Source organism: Oncorhynchus gorbuscha, linkage group LG14, assembly GCF_021184085.1.
Source record: "Oncorhynchus gorbuscha isolate QuinsamMale2020 ecotype Even-year linkage group LG14, OgorEven_v1.0, whole genome shotgun sequence".
NCBI classification, from domain to species: domain Eukaryota; kingdom Metazoa; phylum Chordata; class Actinopteri; order Salmoniformes; family Salmonidae; genus Oncorhynchus; species Oncorhynchus gorbuscha.
Window position 1 is genome coordinate 2,287,373 of NC_060186.1, and position 19,770 is coordinate 2,307,142.

At 43.3% G+C, this 19,770-nt stretch overlaps 1 protein-coding gene across 1 annotated transcript; it reads right to left on the minus strand.

The window, feature by feature from the left end:
- Positions 1-393: 393 nt before the first annotated feature.
- On the minus strand, positions 394-19,627 carry il17ra1a (interleukin 17 receptor A1a). Its single transcript, XM_046299623.1, has 14 exons — positions 19,176-19,627; positions 18,310-18,334; positions 17,666-17,812; positions 17,079-17,200; positions 16,862-16,988; positions 16,612-16,659; positions 14,510-14,664; positions 11,273-11,347; positions 11,060-11,126; positions 10,834-10,968; positions 7,971-8,212; positions 6,206-6,535; positions 1,542-2,133; positions 394-1,420 (listed from the first exon to the last, which is right to left on the minus strand). Exons 1-14 carry the CDS (start codon positions 19,272-19,274, stop codon positions 687-689), a joined length of 2,898 nt encoding a protein of 965 aa, XP_046155579.1. The 5' UTR covers positions 19,275-19,627; the 3' UTR covers positions 394-686.
- Positions 19,628-19,770: the final 143 nt, after the last annotated feature.

The following is a 19,770-nucleotide window of genomic DNA, read 5'->3' on the forward strand; positions in this document are numbered from 1 at the left end:
AAAATATATATTTTATGTCCAGTAATAAGCCAATAGAAGAAGCACTGAACCACCAAGGTCTTTCTTTCTTGGATCTAGAAAAACGTGTTAAAAGAGACCGAGACTTAACTCTGACGGACTCCATTTTGATTTGTTAAAATGGGATTTATATTTAACAGATACTACGCTTCTGTTATCAGCATGAACGTTTTCTATGTTTTCTTGAATGGGATTTTCTATTTGAGGCTTGTGCCCACAGGGCTCTGGTCAAAAGTAGTGCACTATGTAGGGAATAGCTGTGCTATTTGGGACAAAAAAAATGCTTGATTCCCAAAATAGTGTACAGGAATACAGAAACTGGTTATTGTTTACAGAAAGACAATTCTACGTGTAGAATGTTGTGTATATCTGAAATATGGACACGATCACTTTTTATTGTCCTGTACAACCAGATATAAATAAGGAAGTGATGTCAGAACTAAATATACAGATTATGCCGTACAAACCCATTGGCTGATTCATTGACTCCAGGTTTGTTCATCATTTCAAACAGGAAATCAGGAAAAACCTTTATAGACAATAGTGTTATAACAATATGAAAAGATGATGCTGTGAACAACTAACGTGTTTACGATCCAGAGGATATGATTATTAACACCTGTTTTCTAGAACGTTCTCTCCTCATTTTATTGCAGAAGCCAGAGTATTTAATTGTTTAGGTAGAGAGCCTGTTGTAGCCTGGCCAGTGCCACCAGTGGATTGTCGCTGTCCTCTCCTACAGGGTAGTGGACAGAAGAGTCCTGTTGGAAGGAGCTCCTGGAGATATAGCCCAGGTCTGACCCATTGACCCTCTTCTCCTGGGCAGCAGGCTTCATCACCTCCCCACCCTCCTCCATCTCTACCGGCGGGGAGTGGGTTATTTCTGGCAGGGGAGGGAGGTACTGAATCTGACTATCCATTGGTACAGGTGGGGTAACCTGGATGGAGCTGAAGGACAGTCGTGATTGGCCCATTTTGACAGGAAGTGATAGGTCCATCTCTCCACGCGGTTGTGATAGGTAGCCGTTCTCTGTGGACACAGAGGTGATTTCTGGGATACCACTGAGACCACAGAGTGACAGCTGGAGAGACATGAGTTGTTCCAGGGTGTCAACAGAGGGTTGACAAGAAGGACTGTATGCCTCCTCCTCTTCCTCGTTCTCTAGAGGGCAACGGTCTGCTGTTCCCCACCTCTCCTGTAGGTGGAGACAGTTCTCTCTGGCCAAGGGTGGCTCACTAGGGAGAAGATCTGACAACCCACAGGGTTGACACTCCAGGGCGTTGGGGTGCAGATCAGAGATAAGTACCCCGGGTGGGGCCTCAACGACTGGGTATGACGGGTACACCTGGTGGCTGTTGGAGTTGACCCTTGGAAGACGCTCCAGCACACACGTCCCGTGACCTGGAAGAAGAAGACTTTATTAATACCTCCCAGACAGACATTTCTTCTGTTGTACCAAACCCCTTTAGCCTGGGCACCAGTCTGTTTGTGCTATTATTCCACTCCCCTCTGATAACCTTACCTTCCAGTTTCACTTCAGGAGTCGAGACCTGGACTCCCTGGCTGTCTTCATTGATCTCTACATCATAGCTGGAGATTGGAGGCCCCTTCCTGTATTCTGGAACAAACTCTAGAACAGGTGGCCCCTTCCTGTATTCTGGAACAAACTCTAGAACAGGTGGCCCCTTCCTGTATTCTGGAACAAACTCCAGAACAGGAGGCTCCTTCCTATATTCTGGAACAAACTCTAGAACAGGTGGCCCATTCCTGTATTCTGGAACAAACTCTAGAACAGGTGGCCCATTCCTGAACTCTGGAACAAACTCTAGAACAGGTGGCCCATTCCTGAACTCTGGAACAAACTCTAGAACAGGTGGCCCATTCCTGAACTCTGGAACAAACTCTAGAACAGGCGCGACCGGCTTTTCCAGTAGAGCGTCATACTCTGTTACTGCGAACACTTCCTCCTCTGCGTTGATGTCAACACACTCCTGTTCAAACCAGTCTGGGTTCTCCAACTGGAACGCCTGGAAGGCTTCGATGGCGGCACGCAGATCCCTCCCCGATGGACATTTGAAGTATTCTTCTACTCCGATCCCCTCGATGTGGCTGACCTGATTTGAATTAAATCATTCATTTTATTTGACACGTTCAAAATATACTGAACAAAAAAAATATAAATGCAACAACTTTGAAGATTTTACTGAGTTACAGTTCATATCAGGAAATCAGTAAATGGAAATACATTTATTGGGCCATAATCTGTGGATTTCACATGACTGGGCAGGGGCACAGCCGTGGGTGGGGGGCACAGGCCCACCCACTTGGCAGCCAGGCCCAGTTTATCAGGAGCCAGGCCCACCCACTTGGCAGCCATGCCCACCCACTAAGGAGCCAGGCCCAGTTAATCAGGAGCCAGGCCCACCCACTTGGCAGCCAGACCCACCCACTAAGGAGCCAGGCCCAGTTAATCAGGAGCCAGGCCCACCCACTTGCCAGCCAGGCCCACCCACTAAGGAGCCAGGCCCATCCACTAAGGAGCCAGGCCAACCCACTAAGGAGCCAGGCCCATCCACTAAGGAGCCAGGCCCACCCACTTGGCAGCCAGGCCCAGTTAATCAAGAGCCAGGCCCACCCACTTGGCAGCCAGGCCCACCCACTAAGGAGCCAGGCCCACCCACTAAGGAGCCAGGCCCATCCACTAAGGAGCCAGGCCCACCCACTTGGCAGCCAGGCCCATCCACTAAGGAGCCAGGCCTACCCACTAAGGAGCCAGGCCCACCCACTAAGGAGCCAGGCCCATCTACTAAGGAGCCAGGCCCACCCACTTGGCAGCCAGGCCCATCCACTAAGGAGCCAGGGCCACCCACTAAGGAGCCAGGCCCAGTTAATCAGAATGTGTTTTTCCCCCACAAAAGGGCTTTATTACAGACATAAATATTCCTCAGCACATTTTTTAAAGTGGCCCTTTTATTGTCCCCAGAACAAGGTGCACCTGTGTAATGATCATGCTGTTTAATCAGCTTCTTGATATGCCACACCTGTCAGGTGGATGGATTATCTTGGCAAAAGAGAATATGCTCACTAACAGGGTTGTAAAACAAATTTGTGAACAACAGAAAAAAATAATGAAAAAATATATGTATATATATATATTGGTGTAGTACATAAAGAGCTTCCTCAGCCATGAGAGTTCTGGTACAATAATACATTCAACATAATGGAGAAGCTAGCATCTTATTTCCACTGTGGGCCTCACTGCTACTAGTGATGCATTCAACATAATGGAGGAGCTAGCATCTTATTTCCACTGTGGGCCTCACTGCTACTAGTGATGCATTCAACATAATGGAGGAGCTAGCATCTTATTTCCACTGTGGGCCTCACTGCTACTAGTGATGCATTCAACATAATGGAGGAGCTAGCATCTTATTTCCACTGTGGGCCTCACTGCTACTAGTGATGCATTCAACATAATGGAGAAGCTAGCATCTTATTTCCACTGTGGGCCTCACTGCTACTAGTGATGCATTCAACATAATGGAGAAGCTAGCATCTTATCTGTCACTTAATAATTTAATGCATTCATTTTTTTAAACGTAGTTATGACACATTGATTAGACGATCACTCGTATTTCATGTGTCACAACGATTCATCGATACGTACAGTTATGCTATGAAGCTGGTAAAGTTGTCTCGCGCACCTACAGTGCTGGTCATTTTTAAAAAGCTAGCTAACTGATGGGATGCAAACAATGTTCTTCCCCAAAAACATCTCAACACGACAATCTGTTTCAGTAGTTATCGTTAGCTAGCTAGGACAGGCAACAGGGTTAGGTATCGTTAGCTAGCTAGGACAGGCAACAGGGTTAGGTATCGTCAGCTAGCTAGGACAGGCAACAGGGTTAAGTATCGTTAGCTAGCTAGGACAGGCAACAGGGTTAAGTATCGTTAGCTAGCTAGGACAGGCAACAGGGTTAGGTATCGTCAGCTAGCTAGGACAGGCAACAGGGTTAAGTATCGTTAGCTAGCTAGGACAGGCAACAGGGTTAAGTATCGTTAGCTAGCTAGGACAGGCAACAGGGTTAAGTATTGTTAGGTAGCTAGGACAGGCAACAGGGTTAAGTATCGTTAGCTAGCTACATATATAGCTACAGTTGAAGTCAGTTGTTTACATACACTTAGGTTGGAGTCATTAAAACCACTCCACAAATGTCTTGTTAACAAACTATAGTTTTGGCAAGTCGGTTAGGACATCTACTTTGTGCATGACACAAGTCATTTTTCCAACAATTGTTTTCAGACAGATTATTTCACTTATAATTTACTGTATCACAATTGCAGTGGGTCAGAAGTTTACATACACTAAGTTGACTGTGCCTTTAAACAGCTTGGAAAATTCCAGAAAATGATGTCATGGCTTTAGAAGCTTCTGATAGGCTTATTGACATCATTTGAGTCAATTGGAGGAGTTCCTGTGGATGTATTTTAAGGCCTATCTTCAAACTCAGTGCCTCTTTGTTTGACACCATGGGAAAATCAAAAGACATCAAAAGACATCATTGTTTTTTTAGACCTCCACAAGTCTGGTTCATCCTTGGAAGCAATTTACAAACACCTGAAGGTGCCACGTTCATCTGTACAAACAATAGTACACAAGTATAAACACCAAGGAACCACCCAGCCGTCATACCGCTCAGGAAGGAGACTCGTTCTGTCTCCTGGAGATGAACGTACTTTGGAGCGAAAGGTGCAAATCAATCACAGAACAGCAAAGGACCTTGTGAAGATGCTGGAGGAAACAGGTACAAAAGTATCTATATCCACAGTAAAACGAGTCCTATATCGACATAACCTGAAAGGCCACTCAGCAAGGAAGAAGACACTGCTCCAAAACCGCCATAAAAAAGCCAGACTACGGTTTGCAACTGCACATCGGGACAAAGGTCGTACTTTTTGGAGAAATGTCTGATGTCTGATGAAACAAAAATAGAACTGTTTGGCCATAATGACCATCGTTATGTTTGGAGGAAAAAGGGGGATGCTTGCAAGCCAAAGAACACCATCTCAACCGTGAAGCACTGGGGTGGCAGCATCGTGTTGTGGGGGTGCTTTGCTGCAGGACGGACTAGTGCACTTCACAAAATAGATGGCATCATGAGGGAGGAAAATTATGTGGATATATTAAAACAACATCTCAAGACATCAGTCAGGAAGTTAAAGCTTGGTCGCAATTGGGTCTTCCAAATGGACAGTGACCCCAAGAATACTTCCAAAGTCGTGGAAAAATGGCTTAAGGACAACAAAGTCAAGGTACTGGAGTGGCCATCACAAAGCCCTGACCTCAATCCCATAGAACATTTTTGGGCAGGATGTCACAGAGTAGACTGATACCCCATTTCATTGCTTCACATTCCAACCTTGTTTAACATTATCTAGTCTAAATATGTCACGACTCCACCAATTGTAACCAAGCTAAAGCTAGCTAGGCACCAAGCTAAAGCTAGCTAGGTACCAAGCTAAAGCTAACTAGTTACCAGGCTAAAGCTAGCTAGGTACCAAGCTAAAGCTAACTAGGTACCAAGCTAAAGCTAACTAGTTGTCCAGCTTTGACAGAGCTACTGTATGTTTTTTGACACTCCAAGACCCAAACGGCGTTCCATAGCATGTCGTGACGCTAATAGCAGTGACGCTATTACTGTGTTACTCCGGTAAGGCAGCATCTGAAAAATAGCACACTTTGTAGTGTGTACCGGTGCTGTCTGCTCGATCCACACAGCAGACATTGTGGACGAGGTTAGGAATGCTGTGTTGCGTAACATTTTACGTGGCGTCATTACGTCCTGTACCTACGTTATGTAGGTACGTTATGTAGGTACGTTATGTAGGTACGTTATGTAGGTACGTTATGTAGGTACGTTATATAGGTACGTTATGTAGGTATGACACGTCAGCTATGACATCCGTTTTTTAACATCGACGTTAAACAAGACATCGGGCCGATACAGATGTCGTCATTTTTTAACTAATAACGTCCGATTATAATGTTTTCACCGATATATCGTGCGTCCCCCAACTATTACCTTTAGAAAGCTGGGACCAGACTGGCCGTACCTGTCCCATACACTAGGGTACAGAACAACAGACCAGGCAGGAAGCATAGGGAGATCCCATCAACAAACTGACCTGTCCCGGTGCGTACTTCTCCTGGTCCAGGATCCTGAAGCAGAGCTCCTCAAAGTGCTTCATCAGCTTGTACTTCACAGCGATGTCGAAGACAGACGGCACGTCTCGCTCGCTGCTGACCTCGTCAAAGTAGGCCACCATGTACTTCCCCAGCGCGGCGGCCTGCTGCATGTCGGGCAGGAAGAGGTTGAGGGCCGGCGTCAGCATGTCGTCGATGGGCGACCGGAGGTCCTCTCTTAACGTCACACGACTCTGGCCACACATCGCCCTCCACTTGGCCTGGACGCCACGAGAACAGAGGATCAGGATCTTGTCTGATGATTTGTTGACCTGTAGGAAAGAAGCGGAGAGAGGGAGAGGAGAGAAGAGAAGAGAAGAGAAGAGGAGAGAGGGGGAGGAGAGAAGAGAAGAGGAGAGAGGGGGAGGAGAGGACAAGAGAGGAGAGGAGGGAAGAGAAGAGGAGAGAGGGGGAGGAGAGGACAAGAGAGGAGAGGAGGGAAGAGAAGAGAGGGAGAGGAGAGAGAGAGAGAGAAGAGAAGAGGAAAGAAGCGGAGAGAGGGAGAGGAGAGAAGAGAAGAGAAGAGAGGGGGAGGAGAGAAGAGAAGAGGAGAGAGGGGGAGAAAAGAAGAGAAGAGAAGAGAGGGGAGGAGAGAAGAGAAGAGGAGAGAGGGGGAGGAGAGGACAAGAGAGGAGAGGAGAGAAAAGGAGAGAAGAGGAGAGAGGGGGAGGAGAGGACAAGAGAGAGGAGGAGAGAGAGAGAGAGAGGGGGAGGAGAGAAGAGGAGAGAGGGGGAGGAGAAGAGGAGAGAGGGAGAGGAGAGGACAAGAGAGGAGAGGAGGGAAGAGGAGAGAATAGGAGAGAGGGGAGGAGAGGAGAGAAGATGAGAGAAGAGGAGAGAGGGGGAGGAGAGGACAAGAGAGGAGAGGAGGGAAGAGAAGAGGAGAGAGGGAGAGGAGAGAATAAGAGGAGAGAAGAGAAGAGAAGAGAAGAGAAGAGAGGGGGAGGGGAGAAGAGAAGAGGAGAGAGGGGGAGGAGAGGACAAGAGAGGAGAGGAGGAGAAGAGGAGAGAGGGAGAGGACAAGAGAGGAGAGGAGGGAAGAGGAGAGAAGAGGAGAGAGGGGGAGGAGAGGAGAGAAGAGGAGAGAGGGGGAGGAGAGGACAAGAGAGGAGAGGAGGGAAGAGAAGAGGAGAGAGGGAGAGGAGAGAATAAGAGGAGAGGAGAGAAGAGAGAGGGGGAGGGAGAGAGGAGGAGAGAAGAGGAAAGAGGGGGAGGAGGGGAGAGAATAAGAGGAGAGAGGGGGAGTAGAGGAGAGAATAAAATGAGAGGAGAGGAGAGAAGAGAGGGGGAGAAGACAAGAAAAGAAAAAGAGGAGAAGAGAAGAGAAGAAGAAAAGAGGGGGAGAGAAAAGAGGAGAAGGCAAAAGAATAGGAGAGGATAAAATAGGAGGAGAGGAGAGAAGAGTAGAAAATAAAAGAAGAGAAGAGAGGGGAGGGGAGAGGAGAGGAGAGGCAGATTTATCAATCTATCCATCTGTGGAAACAGATTTCTGTCCTTGCTAAAGAGAACAACGGTACAGGGTCTGAAACCAACAACACTTTTACTTCCTAACCGTCTAGTCCTCTTCTCTACTGGGCCTGTATGTATAAAGCGTTTCAGAGTAGGACAACTGATCTAGGAGCAGTTTAGCCTTTTAGACTATAGTGATGGATATTACATGAACAAGGGACACCTGATCCTAGATCAGCACTCCTGGTGTCTACCCACCTGTTGTCTCTGCCACTCCAGCCAGGGTAGTCTCCCCACAGTGCCCAGCCAGGTTGTGTCTAGGAGGTCCAACACAACCTCAGTTCCACACTTGGCCTGGAGGAAGGCGCAGAGCTTCAGGACTATCTTCCTGTAGAGAGGATGGTCCTGAGAGTAGATCACCAACACCTTGGGAGGAACCCTGGGGAGATGAGGAGTCTGGGCCTCTGGCTCTACAGCTGGAGGATAGGGGCCTGGTGGGACTGAAGGAGAGACAGAGAGGGAAGGAGGGGAGGGAAAGAGAGAGAGATGGAGGTAGGGAGGGAGCGAGAGAGGGAAGGGAGGGAGAGATGGAGAGACAGAGAGGGAAGGAGGGGAGGGAGAGAGAGAGGGGAAGGGAGGGAGAGATGGAGAGACAGAGAAAGAAGGAGGGGAGGGAAAGAGAGAGAGATGGAGGTAGGGAGGGAGAGAGAGAGGGGAAGGGAGGGAGAGATGGAGAGACAGAGAAAGACAGAGAGGGGAGGAGGGGAGGGAAGGGAGGGAGAGAGAGACAGAGAGGGAAAGAGGGGAGGGAAAGAGAGATGGAGGGAGCGAGAGAGGGAAGGGAGGGAGAGACAGAGAGGGAAGGAGGGGAGGGAAAGAGAGAGATGGAGGGAGCGAGAGAGGGAAGGGAGGGAGAGACAGAGAGGGAAGGAGGGCAGGGAAAGAGAGAGATAGAGGTAGGGAGGGAGAGAGAGAGGGGAAGGGAGGGAGAGACAGAGAAAGACAGAGAGGGGAGGAGGGGAGGGGAGGGAGAGAGAGACAGAGAGGGAAAGAGGGGAGGGAAAGAGAGATGGAGGGAGCGAGAGAGGGAAGGAGGGAGAGAGAGAGGGAAGGAGGGAGAGAGAGAGGGAAGGAGGGGAGGGAAAGAGAGAGGGGAAGGGAGGGAGAGACGGAGAGACAGAGAAAGACAGAGAGGGAAGGGAGGGAGAGAGAGAGAGGGAAGGGAGGGAGAGAGAGAGAGAAGGGAGGGAGAGGAGGAGAAAGAGCGAGAAAGAGAAGAATGAGAAAATGAAAAAATAGAACAAGAAGATAGCAATAAACGTATCAACTAGAAAGAGGAAACAGGAAGTCAGATTGATGCTCCTCCTCTCCTCCCACGGACCATTTAGTCCCAAAATCCATCCTCATTTCTTAACCATCCTATTCTGCTAATGTCTTAATTAATGTCATGCATTTAGTTATGGCTACATGACCGTGCAGTAATGAAGCATATTATATACATATTATAAATGCCTTCATTTCTGAACAGCCAAAGTAAGTCAAATAGAGACTTGTCAAAATAACTTGTTTGTCACTAAGGAGCACTGAATAATCAATTTCCAATACATTTTGAGTGAGAGATATTGAGTGAGAGATTTTAAGTGAGAGATAATAAGTGAGAGATATTAAGTGAGAGATATTAAGTGAGAGATATTAAGTGAGAGAGATAATTGAAGATGAGAGATAATAAGTGAGAGAGATAATTAAGTGAGAGATATTAAGTGAGAGATATTAAGTGAGAGATATTAAGTGAGAGATATTAAGTGAGAGATATTAAGTGAGAGATATTAAGTGAGAGATATTAAGTGAGAGATATTAAGAGATATTAAGTGAGAGATATTAAGTGAGAGATATTAAGTGAGAGATATTAAGTGAGAGATATTAAGTGAGAGATATTAAGTGAGAGATAATGAGTGAGAGATATTAAGTGAGAGATATTAATGAGAGATATAAGTGAGAGATATTAAGTGAGAGATATTAAGTGAGAGATATTAAGTGAGAGATATTAAGTGAGAGATATTAAGTGAGAGATATTAAGTGAGAGATATTAAGTGAGAGATATTAAGTGAGAGAGAGATATTAAGTGAGAGATATTAAGTGAGAGATAATAATGAGAGATTAAGTGAGAGATATTAAGTGAGAGATATTAAGTGAGAGATATTAATGAGAGATATTAAGTGAGAGATATTAAGTGAGAGAGTATATTAAGTGAGAGATAATAAGTGAGAGATAATAAGTGAGAGATATTAAGTGAGAGATAATAAGTGAGAGATATTTAGTGAGAGATATTTGAGAGATAATAAGTGAGATATTAAGTGAGAGATATTAAGTGAGAGATATTAAGTGAGAGATATTAAGTGAGAGATAATAAGTGAGAGATATTAAGTGAGAGATAATAAGTGAGATATTAAGTGAGAGATATTAAGTGAGAGATAATAAGTGAGAGATATTAAGTGAGAGATATTAAGTGAGAGATATTAAGTGAGAGATATTAAGTGAGAGATATTAAGTGAGAGATATTAAGTGAGAGATATTAAGTGAGAGATATTAAGTGAGAGATATTAAGTGAGAGATATTAAGTGAGAGATATTAAGTGAGAGATATTAAGTGAGAGATATTAAGTGAGAGATAATAAGTGAGAGATATTAAGTGAGAGATAATAAGTGAGAGATATTAAGTGAGAGATAATAAGTGAGAGATATTAAGTGAGAGATAATAAGTGAGAGATATTAAGTGAGAGATATTAAGTGAGAGATAATAAGTGAGAGATATTAAGTGAGAGATAATAAGTGAGAGATATTAAGTGAGAGATATTAAGTGAGAGATAATAAGTGAGATATTAAGTGAGAGATAATAAGTGAGAGATATTAAGTGAGCGATATTAAGTGAGAGATAATAAGTGAGAGATAAGTGAGAGATATTAAGTGAGAGATATTAAGTGAGAGATATTAAGTGAGAGATATTAAGTGAGAGATATTAAGTGAGTGATATTAAGTGAGCGATAATAAGTGAGAGACAATAAGTGAGAGATATTAAGTGAGAGATAACAAGTGAGAGATAATGGCATCTCTCCTCAACTCACCTTTCTTTCTCCGTGTCCGTAGTTGACAGACGAGACAACAGACCATTCCACCGACCAGCAGCACCACCGCGGCTGCTACGGCTGTGTAGACTTTAGGAGATGAAGAATCTCCCGTTAACACAGTTGGAGAGGTCTCTGAAATCACATCAGCATGTTGTTAGTGGAGAACATGAAATCTATCCTATTTTTTAACCATGTAATACAATAGACTTGTTGATGAACCTACCACATATGTTAAACGTTTTCCTTCTTCGTACACAGTCGTTGTTGCAACGGCTAAAAAACGGATGGATCTAGTAGGATGAAAACGAAGCTTTTACTAGGCCACTATCAGGTACACACAACAGGTCAACAACATAAACGTGTAGCGTTGCTGAACGCTGCCGAGCAAATTTGACGGAAAAACAAGTAGGTTGTAAAGTTGTAAAGGAGGACTTACCTCCACATCAAAATAGCAACAGGTCTGGGGCCACTTCTCCAGGTCAAACACTACATTCAGCCACGTCTGGTTGGTCTTAAAGGGAAAACATAAGATATATGAACTCCCTTATCTTTCTACTGGATCTCTACATCATAGACTACAGGTGCAGTGCCTTGGGAAAGTAGTCAGACCCCTTGACTTCTTCCACATGTTGTTATGTTACAGCCTTGTTGACATCACAATATCCCGTAATGACATCACAATATCCCATAATGACATCACAATACCCATAATGACATCACAACACCCCATAGTTACAGCCTTGTTCTAAAATGGATTGAATCATTTGTCCCTCAGTCTAAACACAATATCCCGAATGACATCACAATATCACGTAATGACATCACAATATCCCGTAATGACATCACAATATCACGTAATGACATCACAATACCCCATAATGACATCACAACACCCCATAGTTGCAGCCTTATTCTAAAATGGATTAAATTAAATAAAAAATATCAGCAATCTACACACAATAACCCATAATGACAAAGCAAAAAGATGGTTTTAGGAATTTTGGCAAATGTATTACAAATAAAAAACAGAAATACCTTATTTCTAAAAGGATTCAGACCCTTTACTATGAGACTGTAAAATGAGTTCAGGTGCACCCTGTTTCCATTGATCATCCTTGAGATGTTTCTACAACTTGATTGGAGTCCACATGTGGTATATTCAATTGATTGGACATATATTTGGAAAGACACACACCTGTCTATATAAGGTTCCATAGTTGACAGGTGCATGTCAGAACAAAAACCAAGCCATGAGGTCCCAAGAACACAGTGGCCTCCATCATTCTTAAATGAAAGAAGTTTGGAACCACCAAGACTCTTCCTAGAGCTGGTCGCCCAGCCAAACTGAGCAATCGGGGGAGAAGGGCCTTGGTCAGGGAGGTGATCAAGAACCTGATGTTCACTCTGAAGGAGCTCCTGAGTTCCTCTGTGGAGATGGGAGAACCTTCCAGAAGGACACCCATCTCTGCAGCATTCCACCAATCAGGCCAGTATGGTAGAGTAGCCAGACGGAAGCCACTCCTCACTAAAAGGCACATGACAGCCAGCTTGGTCTAACGGTCTCTCAGACCATAAGAATCAAGATTCTCCGGTCTGATGAAACCTGACACCATCCCTACAGTGCAGCATGGTGGTGGCAGCATCATGCTGTGGGAATGCAGTGGCAGGGACTGGGAGACTATTCAGGATCGAGGGAAAGATGAACGGAGAGTACAGAGAGATCCTTGATGAAAACCTGCTCCAGAGCGCTCAGGATCTCAGACTGGAGGGAAGGTTCACCTTCCAACAGGACAACGACCGTAAATACACAGCCAAGACAACACAGGAGTGGCTTTGGGACAAGACTCTGAATGTCCTTGAGTGGACCAACCAGAGCCCAGACTTCAACCCGATTGAACATCTCTGGAGAGACCTGATAATAGCTGTGCACTTCCCATCTAACTTGTCAGAGCTTGAGAGGATCTGCAGAGAAGAATGGTAGAAACTCCCCAAATACAGGATTGCCAAGCTTGTAGCGTCATACCCAAGAAGAATCGATGCTGTCATCGCTAGCAAAGATGCTTCAACAAAATACTGAATACTTATGTAAATGTGATATTTCCAGGCTTAAAAAAAAAAAAAAATCTAAAAAACTGTTTTTGCTTTTTCATTATGGTGTATTGTGATGTCATTATGGGGTATTGTGATGTCATTATGGGATATTGTGATGTCATTATGGGATATTGTGATGTCATTATGGTGTAGTGTGATGTCATTATGGGGTATTGTGATGTCATTATGGTGTATTGTGATGTCATTATGGGATATTGTGATGTCATTATGGCGTAGTGTGATGTCATTATGGGGTATTGTGATGTCATTATGGCGTATTGTGATGTAATTATGGGATATTTTGATGTCATTATGGGGTATTGTGATGTCATTATGGGGTATTGTGATGTCATTATGGCGTATTGTGATGTCATTATGGGATATTGTGATGTCATTATGGCGTAGTGTGATGTCATTATGGGATATTGTGATGTCATTATGGCGTAGTGTGATGTCATTATGGGGTATTGTGATGTCATTATGGCGTATTGTGATGTAATTATGGGATATTGTGATGTCATTATGGCGTATTGTGATGTCATTATGGGGTATTGTGATGTCATTATGGCGTAGTGTGACGTTATTATGGGATATTGTGATGTCATTATGGCGTATTGTGATGTCATTATGGGGTATTGTGATGTCATTATGGGGTATTGTGATGTCATTATAGGGTATTGTGATGTCATTATGGCGTATTGTGATGTCATTATGGGGTATTGTGATGTCATTATGGCGTATTGTGATGTCATTATGGCGTATTGTGATGTCATTATGGGGTATTGTGATGTCATTATGGGGTATTGTGTGTAGATTGATGAGCAAAAAAAACAATGTAATCCATTTTAGAATAAGGCTGTAACGTAACACCATGTGGAAAAAGGTCAAGGAGTCTGAATACTTTCTGAACGCCCTGTACGTGTGAAGAAGATTAGAATGTGGGGCAGAACCACAGCGATGGAAGTGTGACGCAGGATGTGCAGTGTCTCGCTTTGAAAACCTAAATGTTCTAGGTCAAACCACTGGAAGGGAAACCAACACGTCTCCTGTACCGATGTCCTTTGGTGTAGCGAGATACACAATTCTGCTGATGATGCAGTTCTTTACGCAATGAGAAGCATGTCAACAACAAAAAACGAATAGAGCACCCTATTCCCTATATAGTGCACTACTTTTGACCAGAAGCCTATAAGTAGTTCACTTGATAGGGAGTAGGGTGTCATTTGGGATACGCATTTAGTTGATTTATTTTTCATTTAACTAGGTATGTCAGTTAAGAACAAATTGTTATTTTACAATGACGGCCTACCCCGGACAAACCCTCCCCTGAACCGGACGACGCTGGGCCAATTGTGCGCCGCCCTACGGGACTCCCGATCAACGACCAGTTGTGATACAGCCCGGGATCGAACCATGGTCTGCAGTGACGCCTCTAGCACTGAGATGTAGTGCCTTAGACCGCTGCACCACTCGGGAGGACTAATTAGTTAAAGGGAACCTACATATATCTATTGACTTCATAAGCTATTCATAAGCTATTCATAAGGCATTCATAAGGCATTCATAACATTAATAACCATACCATGTCTGTGTCCTGCCATTGTCTGTTGCTGGAGCACAGTAGTGAGACTCTGTAGTTGTGTGAGTGCTGGTCTGTACTGAACCCAACAGTGAGCGTGGTTCTGCCTTGTGGTCCAGTAGACCGCTCCAGCGTAGTGTTAGGTCTCCACAGACTCCCTTCACACAGCAACAAAGGAACCATGTCAGCACTGAGTAGCACCATCCCGGAACGTTCTACTACTGGAATGTTCTACTACTGGAACGTTCTACTACTGGAACGTTCTACTACTGGAACATTCTACTACTGGAACATTCTACTACTGGAACGTTCTACTACTGGAACGTTCTACTACTGGAATGTTCTACTACTGGAATGTTCTACGACTGGAACGTTCTACTACTGGAACGTTCTACTACTGGAACGTTCTACTACTGGAATGTTCTACTACTGGAACGTTCTACTACTGGAACGTTCTACTACTGGAATGTTCTACTACTGGAACGTTCTACTACTGGAACGTTCTACTACTGGAATGTTCTACTACTGGAACGTTCTACTACTGGAATGTTCTACTACTGGAACGTTCTACTACTGGAATGTTCTACTACTGGAATGTTCTACTACTGGAACGTTCTTCTACTGGAATGTTCTTCTACTGGAACGTTCTACTACTGGAACGTTCTACTACTGGAATGTTCTACTACTTGTGTTCGTACACCTCTTATAGAATATTAGATTTGATTATTATTGTCTATTTATTTGATTTATTTATATAAAGGTATTGAGGAGTTCCTGTATAACCAGCACTGGCACCCAAAATGAGGACTGGCACCTGTTTCAGTCCAAGTCAAGAACCGGTCATAATACACTGTGAACATTATACCTGTATGACTTGATTTTAAGATGTTTATTTAACGAGATGTTAATTACAACCACTGACCAATCACCACTTCACATAATATAACAGTAATGTGATTGGTCACTCACCACTTCACATAATATAAACAGTAATGTGATTGGTCACTCACCACTTCATATAATATAACAGTAATGTGATTGGTCACTCACCACTTCACATAATATAAACAGTAATGTGATTGGTCACTCACCACTTCATATAATATAACAGTAATGTGATTGGTCAATTACCACTTCACATAATATAACAGTAATGTGATTGGTCACTCACCACTTCATATAATATAAACAGTAATGTGATTGGTCAATCACCACTTCACATAATATAAACAGTAATGTGATTGGTCAATCACCACTTCATATAATATAACAGTAATGTGATTGGTCAATCACCACTTCATATAATATAACAGTAATGTGATTGGTCACTCATATAATATAACAGTAATGTGATTGGTCACTCATATAATATAACAGTAATGTGATTGGTCACTCATATAATATAACAGTAATGTGATTGGTCACACATATAATATAACAGTAATGTGATTGGTCACTCATATAATATAACAGTAATGTGATTGGTCACACATATAATATAACAGTAATGTGATTGGTCACTCATATAATATAACAGTAATGTGATTGGTCACTCATATAATATAACAGTAATGTGATTGGTCACTCATATAATATAACAGTAATGTGATTGGTCACTCATATAATATAACAGTAATGTGATTGGTCACTCATATAATATAATAAATGTGATTGGTCACTCATATAATATAACAGTAATGTGATTGGTCACTCATATAATATAATATTAACAGTAATGTGATTGGTCACTCATATAATATAACAGTAATGTGATTGGTCACTCATATAATATAACAGTAATGTGATTGGTCACTCATATAATATAACAGTAATGTGATTGGTCACTCATATAATATAACAGTAATGTGATTGGTCACTCATATAATATAACAGTAATGTGATTGGTCACTCATATAATATAACAGTAATGTGATTGGTCACTCATATAATATAACAGTAATGTGATTGGTCACTCATATAATATAACAGTAATGTGATTGGTCACTCATATAATATAACAGTAATGTGATTGGTCACTCATATAATATAACAGTAATGTGATTGGTCACTCATATAATATAACAGTAATGTGATTGGTCACTCACCGCTCTCCAAACACACCCTGCTCCTCTGAATCTTGGGATCTTTACAATCTAAGGTTAAATAACATCTATTACCTCACTGTTCATGAATGAATTGAATTTAGAACTTAAAACGTTATAAAAAAGTATGTTTCAGGTATTGAATGAAAATCTGTTGATGCCGATCCGATGTGCAGTAGGAACAGACAGTAGACTCCTGTACAAAGTCTCTACACTGTGTTTTACTAATCTCACCAAAATGTACGGTTCTCACCGGGCACAGTGATATGTTTATCGATGTTGTAACCAGAGTGTTTCAGGTTTGGTTTGGGGAGGTTGGAGACTGAGACAACGTATGACAGGCCGGGTTCAACCACCACTCGATCCAGGGAGAAAGACCACTGAGAGATAATAGAGAGTCTGTTTACTAGGGTGAGTCACGTAAGAATGGAGATTTACCGTTAAATTGATCACTTGTAATGCCGTCCTACCTTTTCATATGCTGGGTTACGCATGGACATCTTGTCGAAGAATTCGTACCGGACACACAGATTCTGGTTTGTGGCTTCCTTCAAAACATGAAGCTCTGTTCCTTTCAGGGAACTAATGCTTCCTGATGAGAAGAAGAAGGAGGAGAAGAAGATGAAGGTGAAGAAGAAGGTGAAGGAGAAGAAGAAGGTGAAGAAGAAGAAGGTAAAGAAGAAAGTGAAGAAGAAGGTGAAGAAAGAAGAAGGTGAAGAAGGTGAAGAAGAGTAAGAAGGTGAAGAAGGTGAAGAAGGAGAAGAAGAGTAAGAAGGGAAGAAGGTGAAGAAGAGTAAGAAGGTGAAGAAGGTAAGAAGAAAGTGAAGAAGAAGAAGGTGAAGAAGAGTAAGAAGGTGAAGAAGTGAGAAGGTGAAGAGGTGAAGAAGGAGAAGAAGAAGGAGAGAAGAAGAAAGAAAGTAAAAGTCACAAAGTGCTGATATACTTCTCGTGCTCCTCTCCACTTATTACACATGTAACAAACAGCACCCTATGGCTTAGTGAGCTTTAATAGGGAGGCAAGGTCATGTCACATTGTGATAGTGGCCAGTCAACCCACCGTCATCCTGAGCTTTCCATCGGGCCACTAAAACAGGCACCAGGTGTCCCTCCTCATCTTTTCTAGTGTCCAGCTCCACCTCTAGGTTCACTGGGCTGCTAGGAGTGTAGCGCCAAGGCTTCAACCACCCAGGATCCAGGCAGTTATCTATGGATGGGAGGAGAGGAGAGGGGAGAGAGAAGAGAGGAGATGGGAGGGGAGGGGGAGAGAAGGAGAGAAGAGGAGATGGGAGGGGAGACGAGGGGAGACGAGGAGATGGGAGGGGTGGAGATGGGAGTGGAGGGGGGAGGAGAGAAGAGGAGATGGGAGGGGGGGGGAGAGGGGAGGAGATGGGAGGAGATGGGAGGGGGGAGAGAAGAGGAGATGGGAGGGGAGGGGGAGAGGGGAGGAGATGGGAGGGGAGGGGAGGAGAGAAGAGGAGATGGGAGGGAGGGGAGGGGAGAGAGAAGAGGGCATTTTAATCCAATATGTCTACTTTGAACAGAAATGTTTTCCATCTTTATTACACTTATTGATGAAGGAAGTGATCGACTATCACATCATAAAGGAACCAGGCCACCGTGATCCCAGCTGGTCTGAACACAATAACCACACTGTGTGGACCAATAGTAACAGTCTACGGTACGTTTAGAGATACTACTCACTGATGTCGGCTTCGCATCTCAAACCCTGCACAAAAAGAGGAATGCACACAGGCACATGAGCAAATGAAAACCATAGAAGAAGAAACAACAACAACTTAGAATGTACGATGGGACTAATCGTGTATTTCTGTTAAGTCTGGCGCAAACCTGACTTCTCTCTGTTTTAGATATATTTCCACACTATGAGGTTGGAATAATATTGTGAAATTGTGAAAATGTTGATAATGCCCTTTTTAGTGTAAAGAGCTGTTTGAAAAGCCTTCCTGAAATGGCTGCCCGTTTTAGCGGGATGGAGTGTTGGCCTGCCAGGTGGTAAACTAGTTCATAAAAGACCACTGGAAATGTTGGCCTGCCCAGTGACATCACAAGGCCTGCCCAGTGTCATCACAAGGCTGTAAATGAGATTATTATTATTTTTTAAACAGCTGCATCTGTCCTTTAATAGTTTTGAATGATTTACAAATAAATGTACTTGCTGAGATTAGTGGTATTTTTTTGTTAATATGACAATTTCAAAGAATGATAGAATGACTAGTCATCTATTTTGATAAGACATGTATCTTATCATGATCAAGTAAATGAGTAGCCTGAGGCATAATTCAAGTCAGCCTGATGGACCGATTATAGATACGGCAATTACATCTTTTATTTTTTAATGTAACTTTTATTTAACTAAGCAAGTCAGTTAATTAAGAACAAATTCTTATTTAGAATAACGTCCTACCCCGGCCAAACCCGGACGACTCTGGGACCATTGTGCGCCGCCCTACGGGACTCCCAATCACCGCCGGATGTACTGATGCAAATGCCCTGAGAGAGTTTGACTCTTTTGCCGAATACATTTTTAAAAGTCAGTCGTCATTTACCTCTTGAGTACAGTTTAGTTTGGGCCATTCCAAAATCCGTAGACTCGATGAAGTAGAGCCAAACGCCAACAACAATCCCACCGTGAGAAGTAACTTCATGTTCGTTAGGTCAAAAGCAAGTAGCTTTCCTTCCGCAAATCATTTTCACAGCTCAAAAACAACAACACATTTCCACTTGTCATTGGGAATCATAAATGTAGCGCACACGTCACGATTGAAACAAAGGAAAAACTATCTGCAAATCTGCAAACGCGCATTTACTGTATAATACAGTAGGCTATACTAGACAGACAATAAATTAGATGCCATTCACACGAGGAGTTCACGAAACGTCTCATGAAGGTAAAATCCCCAGAACTACCCGTGAAGGAAGGTCGGTACGACGTGTAAAAGGTTAACTTACTGTAACTTCCTGGTGGTTATGCAAATGAAAAGAACACCTGACCAACTGGAAATATTGTTTTCTTTCCCTCCACTTTGTGTGTGTCAGGTGCGTGGGTATATAGGCGTTCTCCCAAAATGGCACCCTATTTCCTGTGTAGTGCACTACTTTTAACCAGGTCCAATAGGGATCGGGACCAGAAGTAGTGCACTA